A 21,087-nucleotide genomic window follows, 5' to 3' on the forward strand; every position below is an offset into this window, starting at 1 on the left:
ACTGGAACACTTATTAGGATCAGAAACACCAGAAGTCAAAGCAAATGACCAAACCGAGAAACCATGCGAAATTATAAGAGACAAAAAGTTCGACAACAGACTGTTCTTGGTCAGACGTCTTTTCAACGGAGGAGAAGATCCACACAACGTCAAGCAGGTCTTTACTGATAGTGAATATGATCAGACCATTGAATCATTGAGAAACATATTCACAGACATGCGATTCCCAAGAAAGACCGAACTCACGCAAGAAGAGTATGACTTTGAAATTGACCAAATCAGAAAGGTGTTTGCTCCTCAACATGAAATATATTTCCCCTACCATGTTACTGAAAAGGCTTGCGACGACACTGCGCTTATGCACCAAAAGAAACTCCCTAAACCTTCGACTCACTTTTTGCACAAGGTCTTCGGAAAAACACGTGCAAACTAATTTTATTTTGTTTTTAATCATTGTCATTTGACGGATTTTTGTCTTGTTTTAATTTTTAATATTTTCAACAAAGTACCGCCTTTGTGGGGTTTTACTCTATTTTGTATAAATCGAGTAAAATTTTATAACTTGTTTAATTTCATGTCAGATACTCAAAAGTGACAATTTTCTTGATAACATCTACAAAGAATAGACTATAGAAATACAATGAATTTTAGCAAAACTCCTTTACAAAACAGCCAATAGTGAATGTACTATCTGTTGCCAAAAATCCTGTGATCTGGGACTTTTTGTTATTGATTCCAAGGAGGGAGCACATGAAAACGACTTGGTCTTTGGTCAGAACACCTTTGCAGTCTGTGTCGACGAGTTTAAAGACGACTCTGAAACACATTTCCTTAGTGAATGATGTACTGCCTGCGACAACGTCCAAAATTGTTTCCCAAAGGTATCCGAATTGTACTGATTTGAGTGTCTGTGTTTTAAAAGTTTGACACACTGTGTCGAGAAGTACTTTTGGTGTTTGTTTCCACTCGATTCCTCGAGTGAATTTGTGAGTCAGAAATGCTCTGAGTGATTTCTCAGACAAGAACCCCAGTCGTGCTGTGTCGATGTGATTAAAAAGGTCTTTATACTTTGCTTCGAGGTGGATGAGTAAGACGTCTTGTCGAATGGAAATACAAAGAAACTCAAATTGCGAAATTTCTTTGTTCTTCCCCGCCGTCTTACAATAGGTGTTGAGAGACTCGAAGACTTCTTTGTAGTCGGACAAGATCGAAAATTGCCCTTTTGATATCTTTTGAAGGGCGGCGGAGGCTTCAGTGCAGTCGATTGTCCCTCCCATGTTTGTGTCGATTGCCCTGAAAAACTCGATAAAGAGAACAACCATAAAGTCTGCGCGGATTTTGATGAAATTTGGTTGACAGCAGATGTTATAACAATACACAAAATGATTGAACTCGGCTTTATTAAGACAACCATCCCCATCGACATCACATAAATCAAATATAAAATTCACACTCTCTTGACCAGCTTCATCTTCAATCAATAGAAGAGGAAGAAACACTGACATCATTTCGTTGCGGTCTACCGTTTCGTTGTTGTCAATATCAAGAGCACTAAAAAGTAAATTACTTGCAAAATTGAATGATGTCACTGTCTTCATAAAACTGATTTTGCTTTGTGTGTTCAATTTAATGAAGAAATTAGAAAAGTTTTATTGGTGTGTTAAAATAATTTATTAGTTGTGAATAGTTGTTTTATTTATTAATTGGTATTGGAATTACTATAAATTAAATTATTAATTGTTAATAATTATTCATATATCATTAACTATAACTCAAAGAGGAATAGAACAACAATTTATTTCACATTTTGTAAAATTAAAATCAAAAAAAAGCAAAAAGTTTATTAACATTTAATAAGTTATTTATTATTTAGTTAATAATACCAGAGTTGTATTGTAGTTTTTTGGTAAAAATTTACAATATAAATAAATTCAAGAACATTTGGTTTATTCTTAATAAAAAATAGAAAATGTTAACAAAAAGAAAAAAATATTTAATTGTAAAAACAAAAATAAAAAACATTTTTAACACTTTTTGAAAAAAAAACAGAAAAAACGAATAATATAAATACAATTATATAAATACAAATCAAAAATAGTATAAAAATACAACAGTTATGATATTACATATAGTAACTATTATGTTCTAGTTTGTAATTATAAACATAATTGATGAGGTAAATGGCAATTTCATCTTTTTAAAACCAAAACTGATAAAATAATAATAAAATGATAATATGTGCAAACCATAATCGGTATATGCAGTTGACATTGAAATAACAAAACAAAAACTTTCAAATTATAATAAATTAATAATTAATTTTATATTCTATTAAACCAATAAAGAATAAAACACAACGACGAAATTTCGAAAAAGAAGTTTCCAAGGTCAAATTAATCAATTATTAAAAAACTATAATAAAATTATTAAACAACAAGTACAAGTAATTAAAAACCGACGTTTAAATGAATCGAAATTGGAGTAAAGTCTATTTTCCTTTACCTTCTTAACATCGAAAGCTGAACTCAATATTCAAAAGATGTCAGACGGGTACCAAGTAGTAATTATCGGGGAAGGTTCGGTCGGAAAGTCCGCTCTCTGCCTTCAGTTTGTGCGGGAAGTCTTTTCTGCAGAGTACAACCCTACTATTGAAGATACCTACAACAAGAGTATAAAGGTAGATTCACACAACGTCACTTTCAACTTGATGTTTGTTGACTTATAATACATTGTAGAGTAACAACAGCGCAAACAACTCACTTGTAGTGATACTGCAGGGCAAGAGGAATATAGTTTGTTAATAGTACTATTATAGTTTTTTTACTATAAATGTGTGTATTGACGACTAGTCGCTTTGAGAGAACAATACTACTTGAAGGGAGATGGGTTTGTGTTGGTGTATTCTATCGAGAACAAAGCTTCGTTTTTGGCCATCGGAAACCACAAAGATAGCATTTCAGTGATCCGACCGGACAATGATGTTGCTTTGATCTTAGCTGGGAATAAGTGTGATCTTGAGGATCAACGTGTTGTGTCCAAACAAGATGGGATGGACCTTGCAAAGACATATGGAATCGATTTCTTCGAAACTTCCGCAGCTAAGCGAATTAACATTGATGAGCTCTTCGTTGCTCTTGGAAGAAAGTTGTTGCAAATCAATCACAAAGGAGAGGTCGCAACTCCAGCGGGCGGCGAAAGTGATAAGTCTGGGAAAAAGGCTGAAGGAAAGTCTAAACCAGCTAAGGATAAAAAGAAGGGTGGATGTGCCTTCCTCTAAGTTAGAATGTTCTTTGTTCGCTTTTACCTTTTTAAATTTTGGTATTCAAAAATGGTATTTAAATTGTTATTAAAATGTTATTTAAATGTTATTTAATTTTTGTGTCTTTTTTTCTTTTAATTAAATGAAGGTGACCTTCGTTGGTTCAAAATATATAATAAAAATGTTATAAAAAGAATTAGAAAAACTAGACGGAAAAGAGAAACTACAAAATAAAGATGGAACCGTCACCATTTGATGTGAACCAAGAGTTGGAAGAACAAGAACGATTCCGAGACGCAATGGACCCGATCATTCCAGACAACTTCGACAAGCTACGGTGTTGTAAAATCTGTGGATTAATTAAGAGCGAAGGACAATTTGAGAGTCACAAATGCGAGAATTGCCGACGAATGATGGAGTATGACAAAGACTTTTACTCTGCGAAATTTAGTGGGTTTGTTTGATATATATATATATACTATCTTAAACTAATATAAAATTAATGTCTTCAACTCTTATTTACTACTATTCAATATTTTAATATACTATAATATACTATAGAGCGGAGAGTGACATACAGAATGACAGCACTCTTAAGACCGGACCGAAGTTATATATCGAAAGTGAAAGGGATGCGCGAGGATTACGTTGTTGGGTTATATGCGACGAGTTGTGAAGGGACCGTCCCTCCCGAGATAGAACGACTTGCTGCCGAAAATGGTGTTCAAATACTCTGTAGTTCTCATTGATTGAAGCGAGTTTATTCATATAGTTAGGTTAAAGCTTGAATAACGAATCCAATAGAACACAAATCGATAGATTAAAGCTTGTGTGCTTTGTTGGTGAACAACCCTCCGACGGTATGGAAGATGAATGCGTCGAGCAAACTAAATATCGTGAAGATGCCCCCGACAATCCCACAGATGCCTGTGAGTAAATGTCCGAATGAACCGGTCTCTTCGGTATATAACACTTCCATGGATGAGATCTCATATAACACAAACACCCCCGGAACCCCTTGTTCCATTGTTTTTAAATTACCTGAACGGTAGTGTTCCGTCACAGAATACCCATTCGTTTTCACTACTTTCTTATCTAAACCAAAATACGTCATTGGAACAACTTGAACAAAGTACTGATACATCGAGTTGTTCGTGACATCTACCTTTTGAATTGAATCCATCGGCTTAATCATCCCCGGGAAATTGTCCCCAAACGATAAGGAATTCCAGGTGTGCGTCAAATTCAATGAACCAATCCACTCCGCTGAGTGCCGGTGCCCTTCACCTTGTTGTTCACTCATCCCAGGAGCTATATGGAAATTGCCAGAGACCCGATTGACAAAGACTGACCCATACATGTGACACCCTTCCCCATCTAACGCTAAAGCCATTTTCTGGATGTTCTTTAATTGGCACTGAACCGCATTGGGTGGGACTTCTTTACCGGCTTTTTTGTAGGACTCTTTTAATTCGTCACATGTAAAACAACACTTGTTCTTGTCAACTGACTCTTCACAAGCAGGACACTCAATACCATACACTTTATGAGCAGTGGCTTTGTTGGAAGACTCCGTCATCGAGTGCGGGTTCAATCGTTTCTTATTCACATTCGATTCGATATCAATGGAGACTTCCCCAGTTGTGTCCAAGACATCAATCGTCATCAAAGAACACGATATTCGAGGAAAAGTGATATCAAAGTTGATCGGCAATTTTTCACTCTTCGACTCGTCGACACGCAGTGTCGGGCGCATTTGCACCGTGTAGTAATCCTGGACCTCAGAGTAAAACATCCACCCCATCGTCAGAAGACATAAGATCGACAATAACCCACCAAGCCAGTAACGCACCCGCACGTCATAATTCAGCTTCGGATAGGCGTCAAATCGTTTAATTGTATCCATCTCAATTTTTCAGATGAAGTCCTAAAACATTTTAAATTTTGTTATACCAAAATTGTTATTCCGTTTTCTTCACGATTGAAGGTATTATATATTAATAGTAAAAATACTATAAAAAAACCACACAAGGTCATTGAATTGTTTTGTGGAGGGGAGAGATGACTAGTAAAAAGAATAATAAAAGAGTTAATAGCGTCTAGTACTGGAGGATGTGAGGAAAAAAGAAAACCCTAAGAACTGCGGAAGTGCACTCAGCGGAGAATGGCAATTGACCTTGACAGACACAACAAAAGAAAGCACGTCTCGCGCACCCCACGAGGCACTAACCCGTACATGAAATTGTTAGGGAGAATATATGCCTTTTTGGCCAAAAGAACCCAATCCAAATTTGCGAAGACCGTCCACCACCGATTGTGTTTGAGTGGAGTCAACAGACCCGTCGTTTCGACTTCCAAAATCGCAGCACTCCTCAAGGACAGAGAACAAAAAATCGCCGTCTGCATCACCACTGTCACCTTCGACGAGAGAATGCCAGTCCTCCCAAAAATGACCGTCTGCGCGTTGAGATTCACAAAGACCGCTGAACAGGCTATCACTAAGGCCGGCGGAAAATGCCTCAGATTCGATGAGCTCGCCATGAAAGCTCCTACTGGAAAGGACACCTTGTTGATTAGAGGAAAGAAGAGCACAAGAGCAGCTCTTAAGCACTTCGGTAAGGTCTGCGCTAAGAAACACGCAGCCAAGGAATACAAGGGAAAGGGAACCAAGAAACACTAAGATCGTTATTGAGCGTTGTTTTGCCTTCTTTTAGGTTTCTAGTCGGATAAGACAACACCATTGACTATGAAATGTTATATATAACATAACTTCAATTAATCTAATAGAAACTAGTAATTCTATTAATAATATAGTAATCATTTAAAACTAATGAAATAGTATAAATGAATTATTTATGAAATCTTTTGGAATTACAATTCGATTATAGTAATATACTGATAAATTAATAATAAGACATTTATAATAAAAATAATAATAATCAAATTAAAAAGAGTTAATAAAAGAAACAACTGAAAAAGAAGAGAAGAAGACACATGAACAACGGAAGAAAGGGCGGGACATTGGAGGATCTGTGCTTTAGAAGGAGAGAAGACACATCTCTTCTGAGGAGCAAGAGGAGAGAGGAAATGATGAAAGTCCAGAGAGGAATGTATAGTGGGTCCCTTGTGAGTGAAACTACAATGAAGGATTTTCTAATGGAACTCGACTGTGCTCAAGGAAAGGATGAAATCACACAGATCGAAGTTCTGAAGAAAGTCTCTGTGTCACTTGGAGACGAGAACGTCATTCTTCAAATCGACATCGACCAAATGGTGAAGCACTTGAAACACTTCATCGAAACAAGTGCCAATTTGGAGATCATCAAATTGACGCTGATCTGTCTCTCGTCTTGTTTGTTTCATTTTGTTATATTCGAACTATCAAACAAACTATATTAACAAATTCTTATATGACGAATAGTATCGATTCATAAGAGGTGTCTCGATACGTTAATACAAAATGGGTGCCAATTCGACGTTTTTAATGCAATTCAAACATCAAGTGGGGATATAGTAAATATAGTTTGTTTAAATTATAAATTATAGTTCACTGACACTAACGACGAGGGCGTGACGACATTAGCCAACCTCGTGTTCGACGACGTGTCGGTGCGCGACCAGTTGATCAGCATGAAACTTATCGAGATGCTTTCGACAAAACTTGTGGACCTCCGCACGTTAAGTTATTTATATGAGTGTTTGCTGCAAACGACGCCTCTCATGTCGATTAAGAATGTGATGAAATTAATACCGATGATATCCACTTTTGTAACAGAGAAAGTTGGGTATTCTTGTGTAAGAAATATTCTCCATTACGAGAGTCTTCATTTGGATATGAACATTGTTGAAATCATTCGAGAAGTTCATAAAGAGGCATGGGTTGACCGTGACGCATTCAAATGTATTGGAAACGTTTACGCATACAAACATACTCAATTGGTCACAATGTTTCTCGACGAGACGTTTTCATTGATTAAAATGGTGAGTACCAATTTTCTGGAAGAAATGAGTCAAGCAACTTTCGTCGATGAGGAATTTTTGAGAACATTTTTATGGGTCTGTGGAAACATCGTCGCGTGCACGCAAGAATTACAAACAAATCAAGCAGAGGCAGTTTTGAGTCAATTCATCGACTCACCGATTTGTTGTGTATTGGTGTTATCTATTTTGAAACAAAATGCGTCGGTCGCACGGGAAGCTTTTAAAACACTTTCTACCGTCATTTCAGTCTCACAGAACATCCCTTTATGTATTTCTAAATTGGGAGAAATCCCCGATTTTTTCGACGTGTTTCAAGTCATTTTTAATGTCATTTCAGACTTGGAAGATATCTTGGACTTTTTTCAAGTGTTGTTTATTGTCGTTTCTACTCGAAATATGGACTGGATCAACAAATTAAATCAACTCAACGTCTTTCAGACTTTGCAGAATTACACAACACACACAAATCTTCAAATTGCTGGAATGGCCCAAAAGTTTGGTTATTTTTTATTATATTTTATTAGTAATTATTATAGTATTTTATTAATCAGAATTATTATAATATTATAATAATGATTTATTAATAAAAAATACTATATTATAAAATTATAATGTTTATTATTTATATTTGATGTTGACTAATAGTATAATTCGAGTTGGAGTTATGTGCTCTGAAGATGGATTTGAGTTGTAATGGATTGTTTACGTGTTCTCTTTCTTTCGTTTTAATTCAAATTCATTGTAAAGTGCCAAAAATAATACTTTTTCTAATAAATTAAATTAATCATTTTGATTTATGAGAGTACTTATTTTTAAATCTTGTGACAAACTATACATATATAAAACTAATTATAATTAAAATAATATTTAAAAACATCAAGAATGGTAATAAAAACACGAAGATGCCAAAAAAAACCGACAAAAAAAAGAAAAACATTACGAATAACATTTTTTACTGAAAACTGTTGGATACAAAATCAAGTGAACTCAAAAATCATATTTTTAACGCGGATGTTGACAGTCGTATTTTTGTTGCTAATTTCGCTGAGCGAGTCGATTAATTTAAAGAAGCGTTCTTCCAAGTACGCCGACAAACTTGCGAACAAACTTGTGAATTCCGAAAAGAAGCGATTCAACGCGGAGACGTGTCGCAATTCAACCGAGTCACAGTGTTTCTTATGCAAAGACAAAGTCATCGAAGATGAAGAGTACTGCGACCACCCAACTACAGTCGAACAAAGGTGTATGTGTCGAGCTGCAAAGCATATGTGGAGAACAATGTATGAAAACGTCGAGGATAAACTTCAAACCGTTGCTGAAGCCTGTTCCTTCGTGTGTGATATCAAAAAAATTAACGAGACAATCGCTTCAGACAACTCTACTGCAAAGGCCGAACAAAACATTACTGAAATCATTGACTACCAAAACGGAACAATCACTAAACAATCCCTTGCTAAGAAAAATAGTACTCCAGCTCTTCTCACTTCCTTGGCTGCATTGTCAATGTTCCTTTTGTTCTTCTAAGTACATCTTTTGTGGTCGTTCTTCAGACTTCTCTGTATAACATTTTGAATACCATTTTTATACCCATTTGTTTTATAAAAATTATTTTTTTATATATTTTGTAATAAAATGGTATTTAAAAAATAACAATTTAAATAACATTTTCCCAAAAAAACATTTTAAAAACATTTATTTAAACAATTCTTGAACGAAGAATAACATTTTAAATAACATTTTAACAAACAAGTGATTTAAAAAACGAAAAACATTTTTAATAGCAATTTGTAAACCAACAGTTACTTGATGAGTGTTATCTTGAATTTGTAGAAGTCTGCGACCTCTTTGATGGCGAATTGTTCTTCTAAAATTTGCGAATACCGCTCGTAAACATCTTTGCAGATGTCACCGAAAGTGGTGTAATTTTTGGGACTCTCGAAAACGACGGTTTTCATGTTAAAAGACACATCAGTGGTAAAGGTGGCGATTTTCTCTGAGAGGATGACATCGGCCAAAAGTGCGGCGAGTTGCACGAATTTTCCATAAAAGAGTACACGGACGGCATCGATGAAGCCGCCTATCTTCATTAGGTTTATAGCCGCCGTGACGTAGTGGCCTTTACCTATTTGTTGGACGATCCAAGGGATATATATGATGGTCATAATTTTGTTGAGGGGCATATGAATAGTCGATGCGTGTACTGCTTCAAAGACCTTTCCTGTCTGAATCATTAATTGACAGGCGGATTGATAGTTGCCAAGATTCTCTAAGACTCTTACCGCCTCTTCTTCACGCCGAGTGTCTAATAACTCATTCACGACATTCTCGATGGTTTTGTCTAACTCTTCTGGGTATGTGGTCAAGGATAAAAGTATCGCCTTAAGCCCATATTCGATTTTTTGAGTCTTTTTAAGCATGTCCATGTATTGCCCGATGATCGTAGACTTGCGCCCAAAGATCAGTTGTAACTCATTCAATTTGATGTTCTTTTCTATGTCACTCAATTCCGTGTCGTCCTTCATCGAAAGACCATATTTCTCCATTCGCATTTCTTCGGTGTCTGCTATTAAAGACGTGTTAATAAATAACTCCGGGTATAACCCTGGTGGCGGATGTGGTATTTCAATGACATGTGGAATTGATTTCACGCGTGTAGTTGTAGCGACGTCTTGTAAATTAGTGTGATTAGATTCATCTTTTATAATGGTTTGATACTTCTGTGCATCGTCACGGAGTTTCTATAAAGTTAGTAATATAATAATATATTATAATTATATTATAATACTAATATAATTATAGTATATTATAATAATATATTATAATTATAGTATATTATTAATTAATGTATGAAAGAAGAACAAACGAAGACCATAATGTACTTCTTTACATATCCCCAGAACTGTACATATTGTGGGAATTTAAATAATTCTGCCACTGCAATGAACAAGTCGTTGAGTGAAGAATCGACTTTAGTAATGATTTCTTTATATAGTATTAATTCATTTTTCATCGTGATACTCTCAAGCCATTTACTTAATTCACAGATAGGTCTTCTATCGAAATTTTCTGCTATATTAGTGGAGTTAAAATACTTTCTCAGTGTCACAGAGAAAGAACTATCATCGAAGAATCCATGGAACATTAAAGTCATTGCCTTTCTAAAATTGAGACCGGTGTGTAAATGGAGAGGTGTTGCAATGAGTGTGCCTTCGTTTGCCTCTTTCTCCAACTCCTTTGAAAACGTCATAATTTGTCGCACATGAGTTAAAACGACGGGGATGTTTCCTTTCACCCAACACATTGATAACGTCTTCAACCGACGTTGTTGCATGAAGACGTTGAAGTCATTTCGAAGATATCCGGCTTGACTCGAATAGTCATAGATATAACAGTTTTGCTTCTCCGTCATCAACGCAATCAATTTGTTCCCTTCAACAGGACATGCCCGGATGTTGACTATTTTCTCACCTAAAATGACTCGTTTGTCGCACGTCTCGACGTTGTTCCTCAACAGTTGCGACAACGTGACAAAGTGCACGACATTTTTGACGTCGACAAAGACAAAAGCCGTTTGCGACAAGTTTGCGAGGAACCGGAGTTTACAGGGGTGCGTGTAAATCGGGCGAATGTTCACTTCAAATTTGGACAATGTCACAATCAAAATGTCTTTGTCTCTCGAACACAAAAACGACGACTCCGTTTGTGTGATTTTCACTGCAATGGTCGACGACACGGAGATCTCTAACACTCGTTTGGGGCCACTTTTGTTATCACTCTTGTTCTCCCAAAACTGCAATTTGGTACTAAATTGGAACACCACAATCGCCCCGTTCGTCGAGATCACAACGTCACACAATTTCTCTTTATTCGACGTAAACAAGTCATTAGGAAAGACCGAGTTCTCCCGTTTACTTGAAAACCGCACCACGCGATTTTCAAAGAAGTCTCCGGAGTGTGAGGTCTTTGGGTGCGACACAACTCCATACACAAATATTGCGTCGGGTGCCGTTGTGATCCCAAGGACAGGACATCCAATCGACTGCACATTCGTTACACTGATTTTTTGAGAGTCGACGTCCATGAAGAAGACGTCGCCATTCTCCGTACCAACACAAAGAGTGTTTTCATTATAAGTTGTAAGGGTGGAGCTCTGACATGAGAAGGAAGTGTCTGAAAGGGATGTATTGAAGCTTGACTTGTCTCCGTGTAAGATGCCGAGGGAACCATTTTCGAGTTGCAAACAAATGTCGTTTGACATTGGATCTCTGATTAAATGAAAGAGGGGAGGAAGGACTTTAGTTAAGACTGCAATAGCTGGTGTATCAAAAGAAAGATTATTTAAGTCGATTCGATACTGGGACAATGTATGGTTCTCACTAAAGACATTCATTGTAGTCTCATCCGTTGAAAACGAGAAGTTGAGAGGTGGAGGGAGTAACCCAAGAGACCCGATGGCTTGCGCCAAAACTGTGTCAAACACAACTAACTCCGTCGACGACAACACAAAAAGGCGTTGTGGCGATTTCGCAAATTTGATTGAACGTACGACTAACTTGTCTTGTTTTGAACTTTTCACGACGTCGGGGGTTGAGTAGATTTCCGTTGCAGTGACTTGTTTAGTAGACAATAAAAACACGTTGTCTCTTGTTGCAGCTGCGATTTGGTCGGAGTCATACGGGTCTTGTTCAAAGTAAAAGGCGTTTTGTAAGAAGTTCTGTGCAATGTTTCTTACCGGAAGCCCCGTGTTCGTGTCATAGAAAGTTATTGACCCTTTCGCATAGAGTGCAAGGAAGATATTTGGGGACGAGTGATGCCATTGAATACACGTCACTGGGGAGTTATGCGTGTTAGTAAATGTGATGAGAGGGACATTAACAAAGTAGTCCCATAAGATGATATTCCCAGCATAGTCCCCACTGACCAATTTACTGGGGCGTTTTGAATACGGTTCTTCCGTCGGAAAGTTGCTTTGGAATTTTAAAGCAGTGACGTCCTCAATGTGGTGACTCAACAAATTGATCACAGTCGAATTTTTGGGGTCTACCACTATGATACTCGTCCGCGTGCCAAAAGCTATGACCCCATAACTCCAATCTATTGCTCGTCGGTTCGACTCCGATAACATGCTTTGTGGTTGTACAGTCTTTTGTTTGCTCACAAAGTCTCCTAGGAAATTAGTGATAAGGTCCATTGATTGACTCTGCTTTTGGAGAATATTACAGTTGAAAAAAGGAAAGTTCTTTCAAATAACATTTTTCGAGTAGTTAAAAAACTAAAATTGTTATTCAATTTATTTAACTTTGTTATAAAACGAGTGTTTATTTTGTATTGTAGTTCTATAATATAATTTCAATAACATAGTAGTTATTTTTTGTTAACTATCACTACAATTCATTGTTGTTTCAAATTATTATAAATATATGTAAGTTTTATAACTATAAATTATAAATAATTATATATATACACAACAAATATGGGAAACTATATATAAATTATAATTAAACGACAAAATAATTAAAATAAGAGTTCGCCTTTTCGAAGTTTCATAATTTGATTTACAAATTGGCTTTCTAAATCAATCAATTAGAAATTAATTATAAGTAACTACAATTTATCAATAATTAATAGTAAATGACACTCAATTATTATTACAAAGCGCTATTGCCAATTCACACCCAAAACGCCAACAACGATCTACAAAATCATTTTTCAGGAACATTTCAAGATGTTCAATAAACTAAAAACGGAAAAAAATTACTTGAAAATATCGAACCCAAAACTTTATAATTGAATTATTTTGATGTTTTCCCGAAATTTTATGTTGATTAAAAGTCATAATTATTCAAAAAATGAATCAAATAGAAAATACACCACTTTTGATCTTAATCACTCATAAATTAATCACGAGTTAATCTCGAAAATAAGAATGGGTGATTACGTGTTTCAGAACCTCGACGATAATACTCTGATGACCTGCGACCCCGAAATCATATACCGTCAGTACCAAATGCTGACGGACGGCTTTCTCAAAATATTGTTTGCTGTCGAGCCGACCTTCAACTTGGGATCACCACTTGCTGGTGAACTCCAACGCTCGGTCAACCAAAACCGTCTCGTCCGTGGAGACTACCTTGTGAAGTACGCGGAGAACCAACAGGCCCGTCAAAAAGTTTTAGAACAAGGCCAAAAGATTAGAAAAATGGAGAAAGAATATGAGAAGAAGAAAGTCGACTCGTTAGATGAACAGAAAAGTCTTCAAACTTCTCTGCAAAAACTGATAACGGAGTCGGAGGCGGGTCGAGAAAGTGTGAAAAAGCTTTACACGTCCACGGAGACCGAATTCGACAATTTACTTCGAGACGTCTTGGCTCCTCTTATTGAGCAAATAGAAAACGTACAACACGAGATCAACATTTTGAAAGAACAAAAGCAACAAATCAACTCCGAGGAGATTTCTGGCAACGCAGAAGACTTGAAGACCCTCTTGGAGAAGAGCAAAACAAAATTGGAGGGCGATTTGGAAGAGAAGAACAAGACCCTTTCTTCGTTGGAATCCAAAGCAAAAGAAATCGATCAATCCAAAACGGAGAACGAAGAGATGTTAGAAGCTAAGACGGCGTTCTTGGAAAAGATCACAAAAGACAGCGCGAAGATGGACGAACAACTCAAAGAGCTTAGAAAACAGGCAGAAGCCAAACGACTCGAAGAAGACAAAAAGAAGGAAGAAGCAATTGTCCAATCATTACCACGCCCAAATCACGTCTCCAACTTGGAAGAGAAGTTTGTCATCTACTTTATTGTATTGTATATTATGTATGTAGTGCTGTTACATCTATTCTATTAACTCCACATGTTTGTAACCAATCTATTGTATACAAGAGCACTAACACTCTAGTTTGATCGTCGAATGGTTCTCCAAATTCGGATTGCAAGTTAAAAACTTCGATAAGGACTTCAACGACGGATTACTCATTTGCCAAATTGTTGATAAGATTAAACCCGGATCGGTTAACTGGAACTTGATCGCAAAGCCAAGAGGAAACAAACCGTTGAACATCTTCCAGAGAAGAACCAATTGTACAGTCTTAATTGAAATGGTCAATTCACTCGGACTCCTCAAGACTGGGATTGGATCGGAGGATATCACTAGTGGCAACTCGAAAATGCTTAAAGGTTTCTTCAGAACACTTATGGTGTGGGAGAGTACCCTCAACAAGTCGCTCTTGGGTTAATACGACTTATTTTCATCTTTTTTTTGGTATTGATTTCTTCACGAATTTATAGGAAGAAAGACGGCACTAATTTGGAACAAATCCGCCTGTTTTTTTATCTTTGGAGTAACTACATATACAAAATTTTACTATAAATAACTTATGAACAACTGCTTTGTTCCCAAAGATACTTTTAGAGTGGATTTGAAACAGACATTTGTTATCTCCAATTTAAAAATAACATGAATTAATTAATAGACTCAAGAAATATTTTCCGGTTAAGGGACTATTCCAGCAGTTTACTTAGTTTTTTCATACCTATTTGAATGATTGACTTTGAGTGTAAATGTGTCTCTTCTTTATTCCTTTCATATTTTGATGGTATTAAAACTCTTTCAAATCTTTAACTTTAATCAGATGAAAGTCTCTGTTGGAATCATTATCAAAACTTTAACATTCCTTTGGGTGTTGGCTTGTGGAATCTTACTTGTATCGACTGGCGCAGTACACTTTGCAAAGAACAAACGCATCAAATACCAAAATCCAAAGAACCTTCCCGCCTATTATTCTCAAGGCACTTTTTCTATTACATTCCAAGCCGGTATAGTTATAGCTCTTGGTGCTATTCTATTTTTCCTCCCGTTCATGTCGTTCCTTTCTGGAATTAAAATCGTCAAACAGTTTTCCTTTGTTTATAGTCGATTGGTTGTCGTCGGATTTTTAATAATATCGGGCTGTTTGTTATTTCTATTCTATATACTATATTATAATATATTTTACTATTATATTAACTATTTTTCTATTATTAAAATTAATGATAAATATCTCTTCTAATTCATAGTATTGGCTTTCCCTCTAAGTGGCTTCTTAGGTTTAGTTGTTGGCGTCATCTTGTGGTTCTCCGTTTTGGTCATCATCATCTCTGCTTTCTTCACAACAAGCATTTCAACTTTCAAAGACGAAGAGGACAAGTGACTCAATATAAATTGAATTTTATTTATACAAATATTTTATATTATACTTTTACTATTAAATAACTATATTAATATATTGAATAAGATGCACCCCAAAGTAGATTCAAAAATGTATTACCACCAATTAAACCATCCTTTCTTCTCAAGAGATGGATATGTCAAAGTATCCGCGCACACGTCGACAACAACTGGTTTTGATCCCGATTTTTCCTTCCAAAGTTCCATCAAGATTTGGACGGACAAGACATGAATAGCCTTGTCGACTAAATCAATACGCTTTCTCTCTTCACCTTCGACAAGTGGAGTTGCTTCTTCCAACTTTTCTGTCATCTTTTTAAGGTTGGTGAAACTCTCCTTGAGCTTCTTTTGGTTAAACAATGCAACAGAGTGGTAGTAGTCCTTGTAAATGCTCCACGCTAACAATCGCCACTCTTTCTTCTTCTGGCGCTTCTTCTCCATCACCGCCAATTTATTATACAAAGCAATCAGTGTCTCAATTTTGCCGTCTCCCTCTTTGGCTCCTTCAACCAACGAGAACTTCCCGAGCAAATTTTCAATTGTATTTATCTCGATTAAGATCTCTTCGACCGTCAATTGGTACTTCTCTTCAAACGCAAAATCAAGCAAGTCCTTGTACAACATTCTGTTCTCTATTTTTCGGTTCGAAATTATCTTGTTACAATACACGACGACCTTTTGAATGATATCCATTCGTACGTTGACGGGCTTGCTTTTACTTTCACGATATGTCTTCATTGCATCTCTCATGGTGTCATCGGGAATGTTAAACACTTGCGCCTCTCCTTCGACAACTCTCCACTTCTCAATTTCGACTGTTGCGTTCTCGGATTCCGGACTCTCTTCTTTGCACACTCGAACTTTTGCATTACAGTCGTCCAAAATGTCTCGGAAGATAAACTTGGCTTCTTCAGACATATCCTTTGTGATAAATCCAACAATGCCAACTGCTGCCAATAACTCAGTAACAGCTTGCTCATACTTTTTACATTCAAAGGCAACAGTCCCGCGAATGTAACTGACATAACATTGAACCTCACGTTGTGTTCGTTTGTTGCACCCCTTCACCAACGCTAACAACTCATCGCAGTACTTTCTCATTTTGTGGATACGACGGAGTTGATGGTGACCCTTTCTTCCTTCTGTCTCATCAGCAGGAGTCAAGTCGTTTGCGTACGCCCAACACCTTTCCAAGTTGAGTAATGGGATCATCAAGCACTCACCCGTCTTCATGTACTCTGGGATCATATGGATTCTGTTGAATACCATCTTAAATACCTTTGGAGTCGTAGTGCTTGTCGTTTTTTTCCAATGACTGACTAAACCAACTTTCTGCCTCAATCGTTTTAACCGTCGAGTGCAAAACCGCCTGTAACGAGTGTAGTCGTCATGCTTCAGTCCATTGATTTGTCGCCACGAGTTAATTGTTTCAAAGACATTCAGATTCAACCCTTTATCCAATTTCACGGTCGACCTCTTTTCAATCGGTTTGCTCGAAGAAGACTTTTTCGACTTTTTTGTTGTCTTGACGACAGTGGCTGCTGGAGTGATTGGCTTCGTTGTATCAACAGAGGCAGACATAGTGAATTTAATAGTTCTTATAGTTGTTTTCTTTCTTTCCAAGTTACTAGTTTTTATACTATATTTTTAACTTGTTGAATAAGAACTATATCTATTTTAATATTTATAATTGTTTAATTAATAGTTTTAGTTTAGCAATATTTATAATTTATTTATAATTATTTAAATACGTCACCACTTCTTTTTACTGTATTAATATAATAATAAAATTTATAATTTGTATATAATACAACGTGAAAATAATTAATAAATTTTAATAATAAATAATTATATATATAAAATATATTATATAATATTTAAAATTATAAATACTATTAAAAAATTGATTATTAATATTCATACTATATAAAATGTTTTTTAATAGTTTGGTAATTTAAATATAATAAAATAATTATAAATAGTAATACAATTTTTGAAATTAGAAATAACTGGTATATTATAGTACATTTATTATATTCAAACTCCTCATAACTACTTTGAGTTTAAACAATTTGAAATTTAAATTCTTTAATTTAGATTTAAAATCCAGAATAAACTCTAGAAGATGGCTGCATCCCTAACCGTTTTTTATTTACAAATTGTATCAAAATATTTTACAAGTGCAGACGACTTTGTTAATGCTGTTTTGATTAATAAAAAGTTTTCAAGTGTTCTTGATCGTTTTCGATACAACCCAATTCCAGTCCGATCGAAAAAGCTTTTTCCATACATGGAGACACAACACATTTATATGAGATATGAGGAAGTCATTCCCTCTATTAAGAGAGTAGTTATATGGTATGAAGTTACTTTCAATGAAACACAGACTTTATTCTCCGAGCTTACAACAACATTTAAACACATTAAAGCTACATTTAGTGATGTCCAAATGTTAGGAATAACACAGTTTACTGACATTCCAAACACCGTTACGATTTATGGTAGTAAGGTTTTAAATAACTTTAAAATAGACTCAGTCTCACTTCCTTCACACATCACAAAATTGGATAGAGATGCATTCAGTGGAAACACAAATTTGACGACAGTCGAACTCACTGAAAACATCACTGAGATCCCAGTGGGGTGTTTTCAATTTTGTGAGAACTTACTCTCATTGAACATCCCATCCTCTGTCTTAATAATTGATAGTTCCGCATTTGAGAAGTGTGGAATAACAGCTTTAACTCTTCCAAACACAGTGAAATGCATTGAGTCGTTTCTCTTTGGTCAATGCGACAACCTTGTTGAAGTTAAAATTTCACAAAGCATTATTAGTCTCGCCCATTACACCTTTTCAGAATGCACAAAACTCTCAAGTGTGATTCTCCCAGACAATTTGTTATATATTGGAACAGACGCATTCTCAAATTGTTCTTCCCTTAAAGAATTGCATATTCCCAAGTCGGTTCTTTATGTTGATTATGGCGCCTTTATGAATTGTGTTAATATCAAAGAGTTGGTATTTTCAAAGAATTGCACATTGAAGCAAAGTACATTCATAATGTGCACCAGTCTCACAAAGTTAATTGTTCCCACGCTTAATGGCAGAGTAAAACATTTGATATCATATGAAGAGGTCGATATCTTTAAGAAATTTTATGACGACTTTTGTTGTGAGACTGATGAAGACAATTGCTTGAACGACAACGGCGAGTTTAACGACAAGAAAAGGTTCACCAAATTAGTTTCAAGTAATCAAAAGTTAGTTAACAGTGAAAACTATTATGTTCCAGACAATTATCACGAAGTGTATAAATACACATTCTCATTAAACAGCACTTTCAAAGTTATAGATTTTGGAAACAATATTATGAAACTCGAAAACGGAATCTGTGACAATTCAAACAATCTTCAAGAGGTCTTTATGTCACCCCTTGTTCTCCAACTTCCAGAAATGGCGTTTAATGGATGTAAACAATTGAAACAAATTGTGAACATGGAAAATGTGACACAAATTGGTAACTTGTGTTTTAACGACTGTTCTTCACTTCGGAGTCTAATAGTCAATAATAATGCCAAAATGGGTGTCGGGTGTGTTGTGAATTGCGTCTCTCTGACACGACTTGATATCCCAAATACTAATAAAATTGTCAACTTCCAAGTGGGGCTCAACGAACGACCTATTATCGAGAAATTTGGGTATAAATGTTTTAAAATTGAAGCAAATTTGAATAAAGATGGTGCTGATGTGGTGAAGACCATTTTGTCACTTCCAGATGATGTGTATTTGACTGTCAATGGGAGTTACCCAAAAGTTCATTCCCTCACAGTTTTTTCTCCAATAAAGAAAATAAAAGGTTCGTTTTTCAAGAATGTAAGTGGTGAAGTTGATTTGGGGAGTGTTCAAGAAATGGGGAGTTGTTGTTTGAATAATGCAATTACGAGTATCACACTACCAACAACATTAACAAAGATAAGAAGAAATGTGTTTGAAAAATGCAATAATTTACAACATGTGGATTTATGTGGCAAAAGTTCATTTTTTGGGTGTGTCTCGGTCATTGAACAGAAACGCTTAGAGAAGTGTGGAGTGACATGTGACAATGTTATATTTGGGAGTGATGAATGGAATCAATTCAAGTGTATTTCAAAAGAATTTAAAACGCTGGACCTTAACAATAAAAGTAAATGGTGGGGTGCAGCTACTTACTTTGAAATGCCAAATAATATTGTAACTATTGAAAAGGACTGCTTTTCTAATTACAATTTGTTGACGCAAATTATACTTTCAGATACATTGGAAGAAATTAAGGAAAGTGCATTTGAAAGTTGTTATTCACTTGAAAGTATAAAATTTCCAAAGTCTTTGAAACGAATTGGCGAATTGGCCTTTTACCGTTGTGTAAAATTAAAGGAAGTAATTATCCCAAGTAATGTCACACAAATTGGTGACTTTGCATTTAACGAGTGTTTTCAGATACAACGTGCCGTGATTCCAAATATCACAATTAACAATACGTCAGTATTTAATTGGTGTACTTTGTTATCGAAAGTTAAGTTCATAAACAACGACGAAACAACATGCAAATTATTTAACAAGACATTTGCATTTTGTTTATCATTAAAAACTATTTTAATTCCAGAAAGTGTTGAAAAAATACAAGAAAACAGTTTTGAGGAAATGACAAGCCTTGTGAATATTGAAATACCAGAGAATGTTGTTCTTATCGAAAACAGAGCTTTTTTGAATTGTATTTCACTGTCGAAAATAACATTTGGCAAGAGTGTTGAGTCACTTGGAGGGTTTTGTTTTGAAAATTGTGTCTCTCTTAGGGAGATAGAACTACCACAGTCAATCACTTCAATTCAAAGTTGTTGTTTCAAAAATTGTAGTAATTTAAAAAGAGTGATTTTTGATGCAGACGTTCCCAAGTGTTCGTATAACACTTTTGAGGAATGCATTTCATTATCTGAGTTCTATATTAGTAAGAAAAGAGTCACCGAAATAACACTCCCAGTCACATGTGCGATAAATGAAATGTTACGTAAGAATGGTATTCAGAGCAAAAACGTTGTATTTGTAAAGACTGATGTTGAAGTGTATCTAAGAATTGATTACGAAAATGGAAAAAAAATTGGAAGACTTCCAGAAAATGTTGTTGAGATTGGAAATAACTGTTTTAGAGGTTGTAAGAACGTTGATGTAATAGAAATACACAAAAACGTAAAGTGTGTTGGGCGATTTGCATTTTACAACTCAATCGACATAAACAACGTTCTTTTTATGGATCCAACAACCACAACAATCAACAGCCGCGCGTTTAAATAAGTCTTCTTGTGATTTGTTTAATTTGGTTTTATCATACAATGCTTTTATATTTCTCATAGACTTTAAAATAATGTATTATATTTTAATTGTTTTTTTGTTCTTATTTTATATTAAAAATTTAAGGCTATTTGACTTTGGTTTGGATAAAACCTGGTAATACCAGGGGCAAAGATGTGGGTTATAAAAGATGACTCCTCGGCGCTATGTAGACTCTTTAAATGTTATAAGAGTAAAACATAATTGATTTCTTCTTATTAAAAATTTTAGTATTCCTTGTTTATCAAAAATATCTTTTTGTTATAAATATAATCCAAA

General features: G+C 35.4%; 12 protein-coding genes across 12 annotated transcripts; 8 read left to right on the forward strand and 4 right to left on the reverse strand.

Annotated features, from left to right (window-relative positions):
* Positions 1 to 647: 647 nt before the first annotated feature.
* Positions 648 to 1,598, reverse strand: EIN_381230 (hypothetical protein; the record flags this gene model as incomplete). The annotated part of the gene is made up of 1 exon (XM_004258879.1): positions 648 to 1,598. The coding sequence occupies one exon, from the start codon at positions 1,596 to 1,598 to the stop codon at positions 648 to 650; it is 951 nt and encodes a 316-aa protein (XP_004258927.1).
* Positions 1,599 to 2,539: 941 nt separating this feature from the next.
* On the forward strand, positions 2,540 to 3,277 carry EIN_381240 (hypothetical protein; the record flags this gene model as incomplete). The annotated part of the gene is made up of 3 exons (XM_004258880.1): positions 2,540 to 2,709; positions 2,767 to 2,792; positions 2,850 to 3,277. 3 exons carry the CDS (start codon positions 2,540 to 2,542, stop codon positions 3,275 to 3,277), a joined length of 624 nt encoding a protein of 207 aa, XP_004258928.1.
* A 218-nt stretch (positions 3,278 to 3,495) lies between these two features.
* EIN_381250 (transcription elongation factor SPT4, putative) lies at positions 3,496 to 4,008 on the forward strand (the record flags this gene model as incomplete). The annotated part of the gene is made up of 2 exons (XM_004258881.1): positions 3,496 to 3,713; positions 3,840 to 4,008. The coding sequence occupies 2 exons, from the start codon at positions 3,496 to 3,498 to the stop codon at positions 4,006 to 4,008; spliced, it is 387 nt and encodes a 128-aa protein (XP_004258929.1).
* Positions 4,009 to 4,079: 71 nt separating this feature from the next.
* Positions 4,080 to 5,165, reverse strand: EIN_381260 (endoplasmic reticulum-golgi intermediate compartment protein, putative; the record flags this gene model as incomplete). The annotated part of the gene is made up of 1 exon (XM_004258882.1): positions 4,080 to 5,165. One exon carries the CDS (start codon positions 5,163 to 5,165, stop codon positions 4,080 to 4,082), a length of 1,086 nt encoding a protein of 361 aa, XP_004258930.1.
* Positions 5,166 to 5,423: 258 nt separating this feature from the next.
* EIN_381270 (60S ribosomal protein L18-B, putative) lies at positions 5,424 to 5,939 on the forward strand (the record flags this gene model as incomplete). The annotated part of the gene is made up of 1 exon (XM_004258883.1): positions 5,424 to 5,939. The coding sequence occupies one exon, from the start codon at positions 5,424 to 5,426 to the stop codon at positions 5,937 to 5,939; it is 516 nt and encodes a 171-aa protein (XP_004258931.1).
* Positions 5,940 to 6,253: 314 nt separating this feature from the next.
* EIN_381280 (hypothetical protein) lies at positions 6,254 to 7,934 on the forward strand (the record flags this gene model as incomplete). The annotated part of the gene is made up of 4 exons (XM_004258884.1): positions 6,254 to 6,611; positions 6,681 to 6,781; positions 6,827 to 7,734; positions 7,886 to 7,934. The coding sequence occupies 4 exons, from the start codon at positions 6,254 to 6,256 to the stop codon at positions 7,932 to 7,934; spliced, it is 1,416 nt and encodes a 471-aa protein (XP_004258932.1).
* Positions 7,935 to 8,251: 317 nt separating this feature from the next.
* On the forward strand, positions 8,252 to 8,764 carry EIN_381290 (hypothetical protein; the record flags this gene model as incomplete). Its single annotated transcript, XM_004258885.1, has 1 exon — positions 8,252 to 8,764. One exon carries the CDS (start codon positions 8,252 to 8,254, stop codon positions 8,762 to 8,764), a length of 513 nt encoding a protein of 170 aa, XP_004258933.1.
* Positions 8,765 to 9,039: 275 nt separating this feature from the next.
* Positions 9,040 to 12,431, reverse strand: EIN_381300 (hypothetical protein; the record flags this gene model as incomplete). Its single annotated transcript, XM_004258886.1, has 2 exons — positions 9,040 to 9,978; positions 10,104 to 12,431. The coding sequence occupies 2 exons, from the start codon at positions 12,429 to 12,431 to the stop codon at positions 9,040 to 9,042; spliced, it is 3,267 nt and encodes a 1,088-aa protein (XP_004258934.1).
* Positions 12,432 to 13,166: 735 nt separating this feature from the next.
* EIN_381310 (hypothetical protein) lies at positions 13,167 to 14,472 on the forward strand (the record flags this gene model as incomplete). Its single annotated transcript, XM_004258887.1, has 2 exons — positions 13,167 to 14,020; positions 14,136 to 14,472. The coding sequence occupies 2 exons, from the start codon at positions 13,167 to 13,169 to the stop codon at positions 14,470 to 14,472; spliced, it is 1,191 nt and encodes a 396-aa protein (XP_004258935.1).
* Positions 14,473 to 14,868: 396 nt separating this feature from the next.
* EIN_381320 (hypothetical protein) lies at positions 14,869 to 15,426 on the forward strand (the record flags this gene model as incomplete). Its single annotated transcript, XM_004258888.1, has 2 exons — positions 14,869 to 15,187; positions 15,293 to 15,426. 2 exons carry the CDS (start codon positions 14,869 to 14,871, stop codon positions 15,424 to 15,426), a joined length of 453 nt encoding a protein of 150 aa, XP_004258936.1.
* A 113-nt stretch (positions 15,427 to 15,539) lies between these two features.
* Positions 15,540 to 17,024, reverse strand: EIN_381330 (hypothetical protein; the record flags this gene model as incomplete). The annotated part of the gene is made up of 1 exon (XM_004258889.1): positions 15,540 to 17,024. The coding sequence occupies one exon, from the start codon at positions 17,022 to 17,024 to the stop codon at positions 15,540 to 15,542; it is 1,485 nt and encodes a 494-aa protein (XP_004258937.1).
* A 544-nt stretch (positions 17,025 to 17,568) lies between these two features.
* On the forward strand, positions 17,569 to 20,772 carry EIN_381340 (hypothetical protein; the record flags this gene model as incomplete). Its single annotated transcript, XM_004258890.1, has 1 exon — positions 17,569 to 20,772. One exon carries the CDS (start codon positions 17,569 to 17,571, stop codon positions 20,770 to 20,772), a length of 3,204 nt encoding a protein of 1,067 aa, XP_004258938.1.
* Between the last annotated feature and the right edge of the window lie 315 nt (positions 20,773 to 21,087).

The sequence above is a fragment of the Entamoeba invadens genome (assembly GCF_000330505.1).
Source record: "Entamoeba invadens IP1 unplaced genomic scaffold scaff_1105074725225, whole genome shotgun sequence".
Taxonomy (NCBI): domain Eukaryota; phylum Evosea; order Mastigamoebida; family Endamoebidae; genus Entamoeba; species Entamoeba invadens.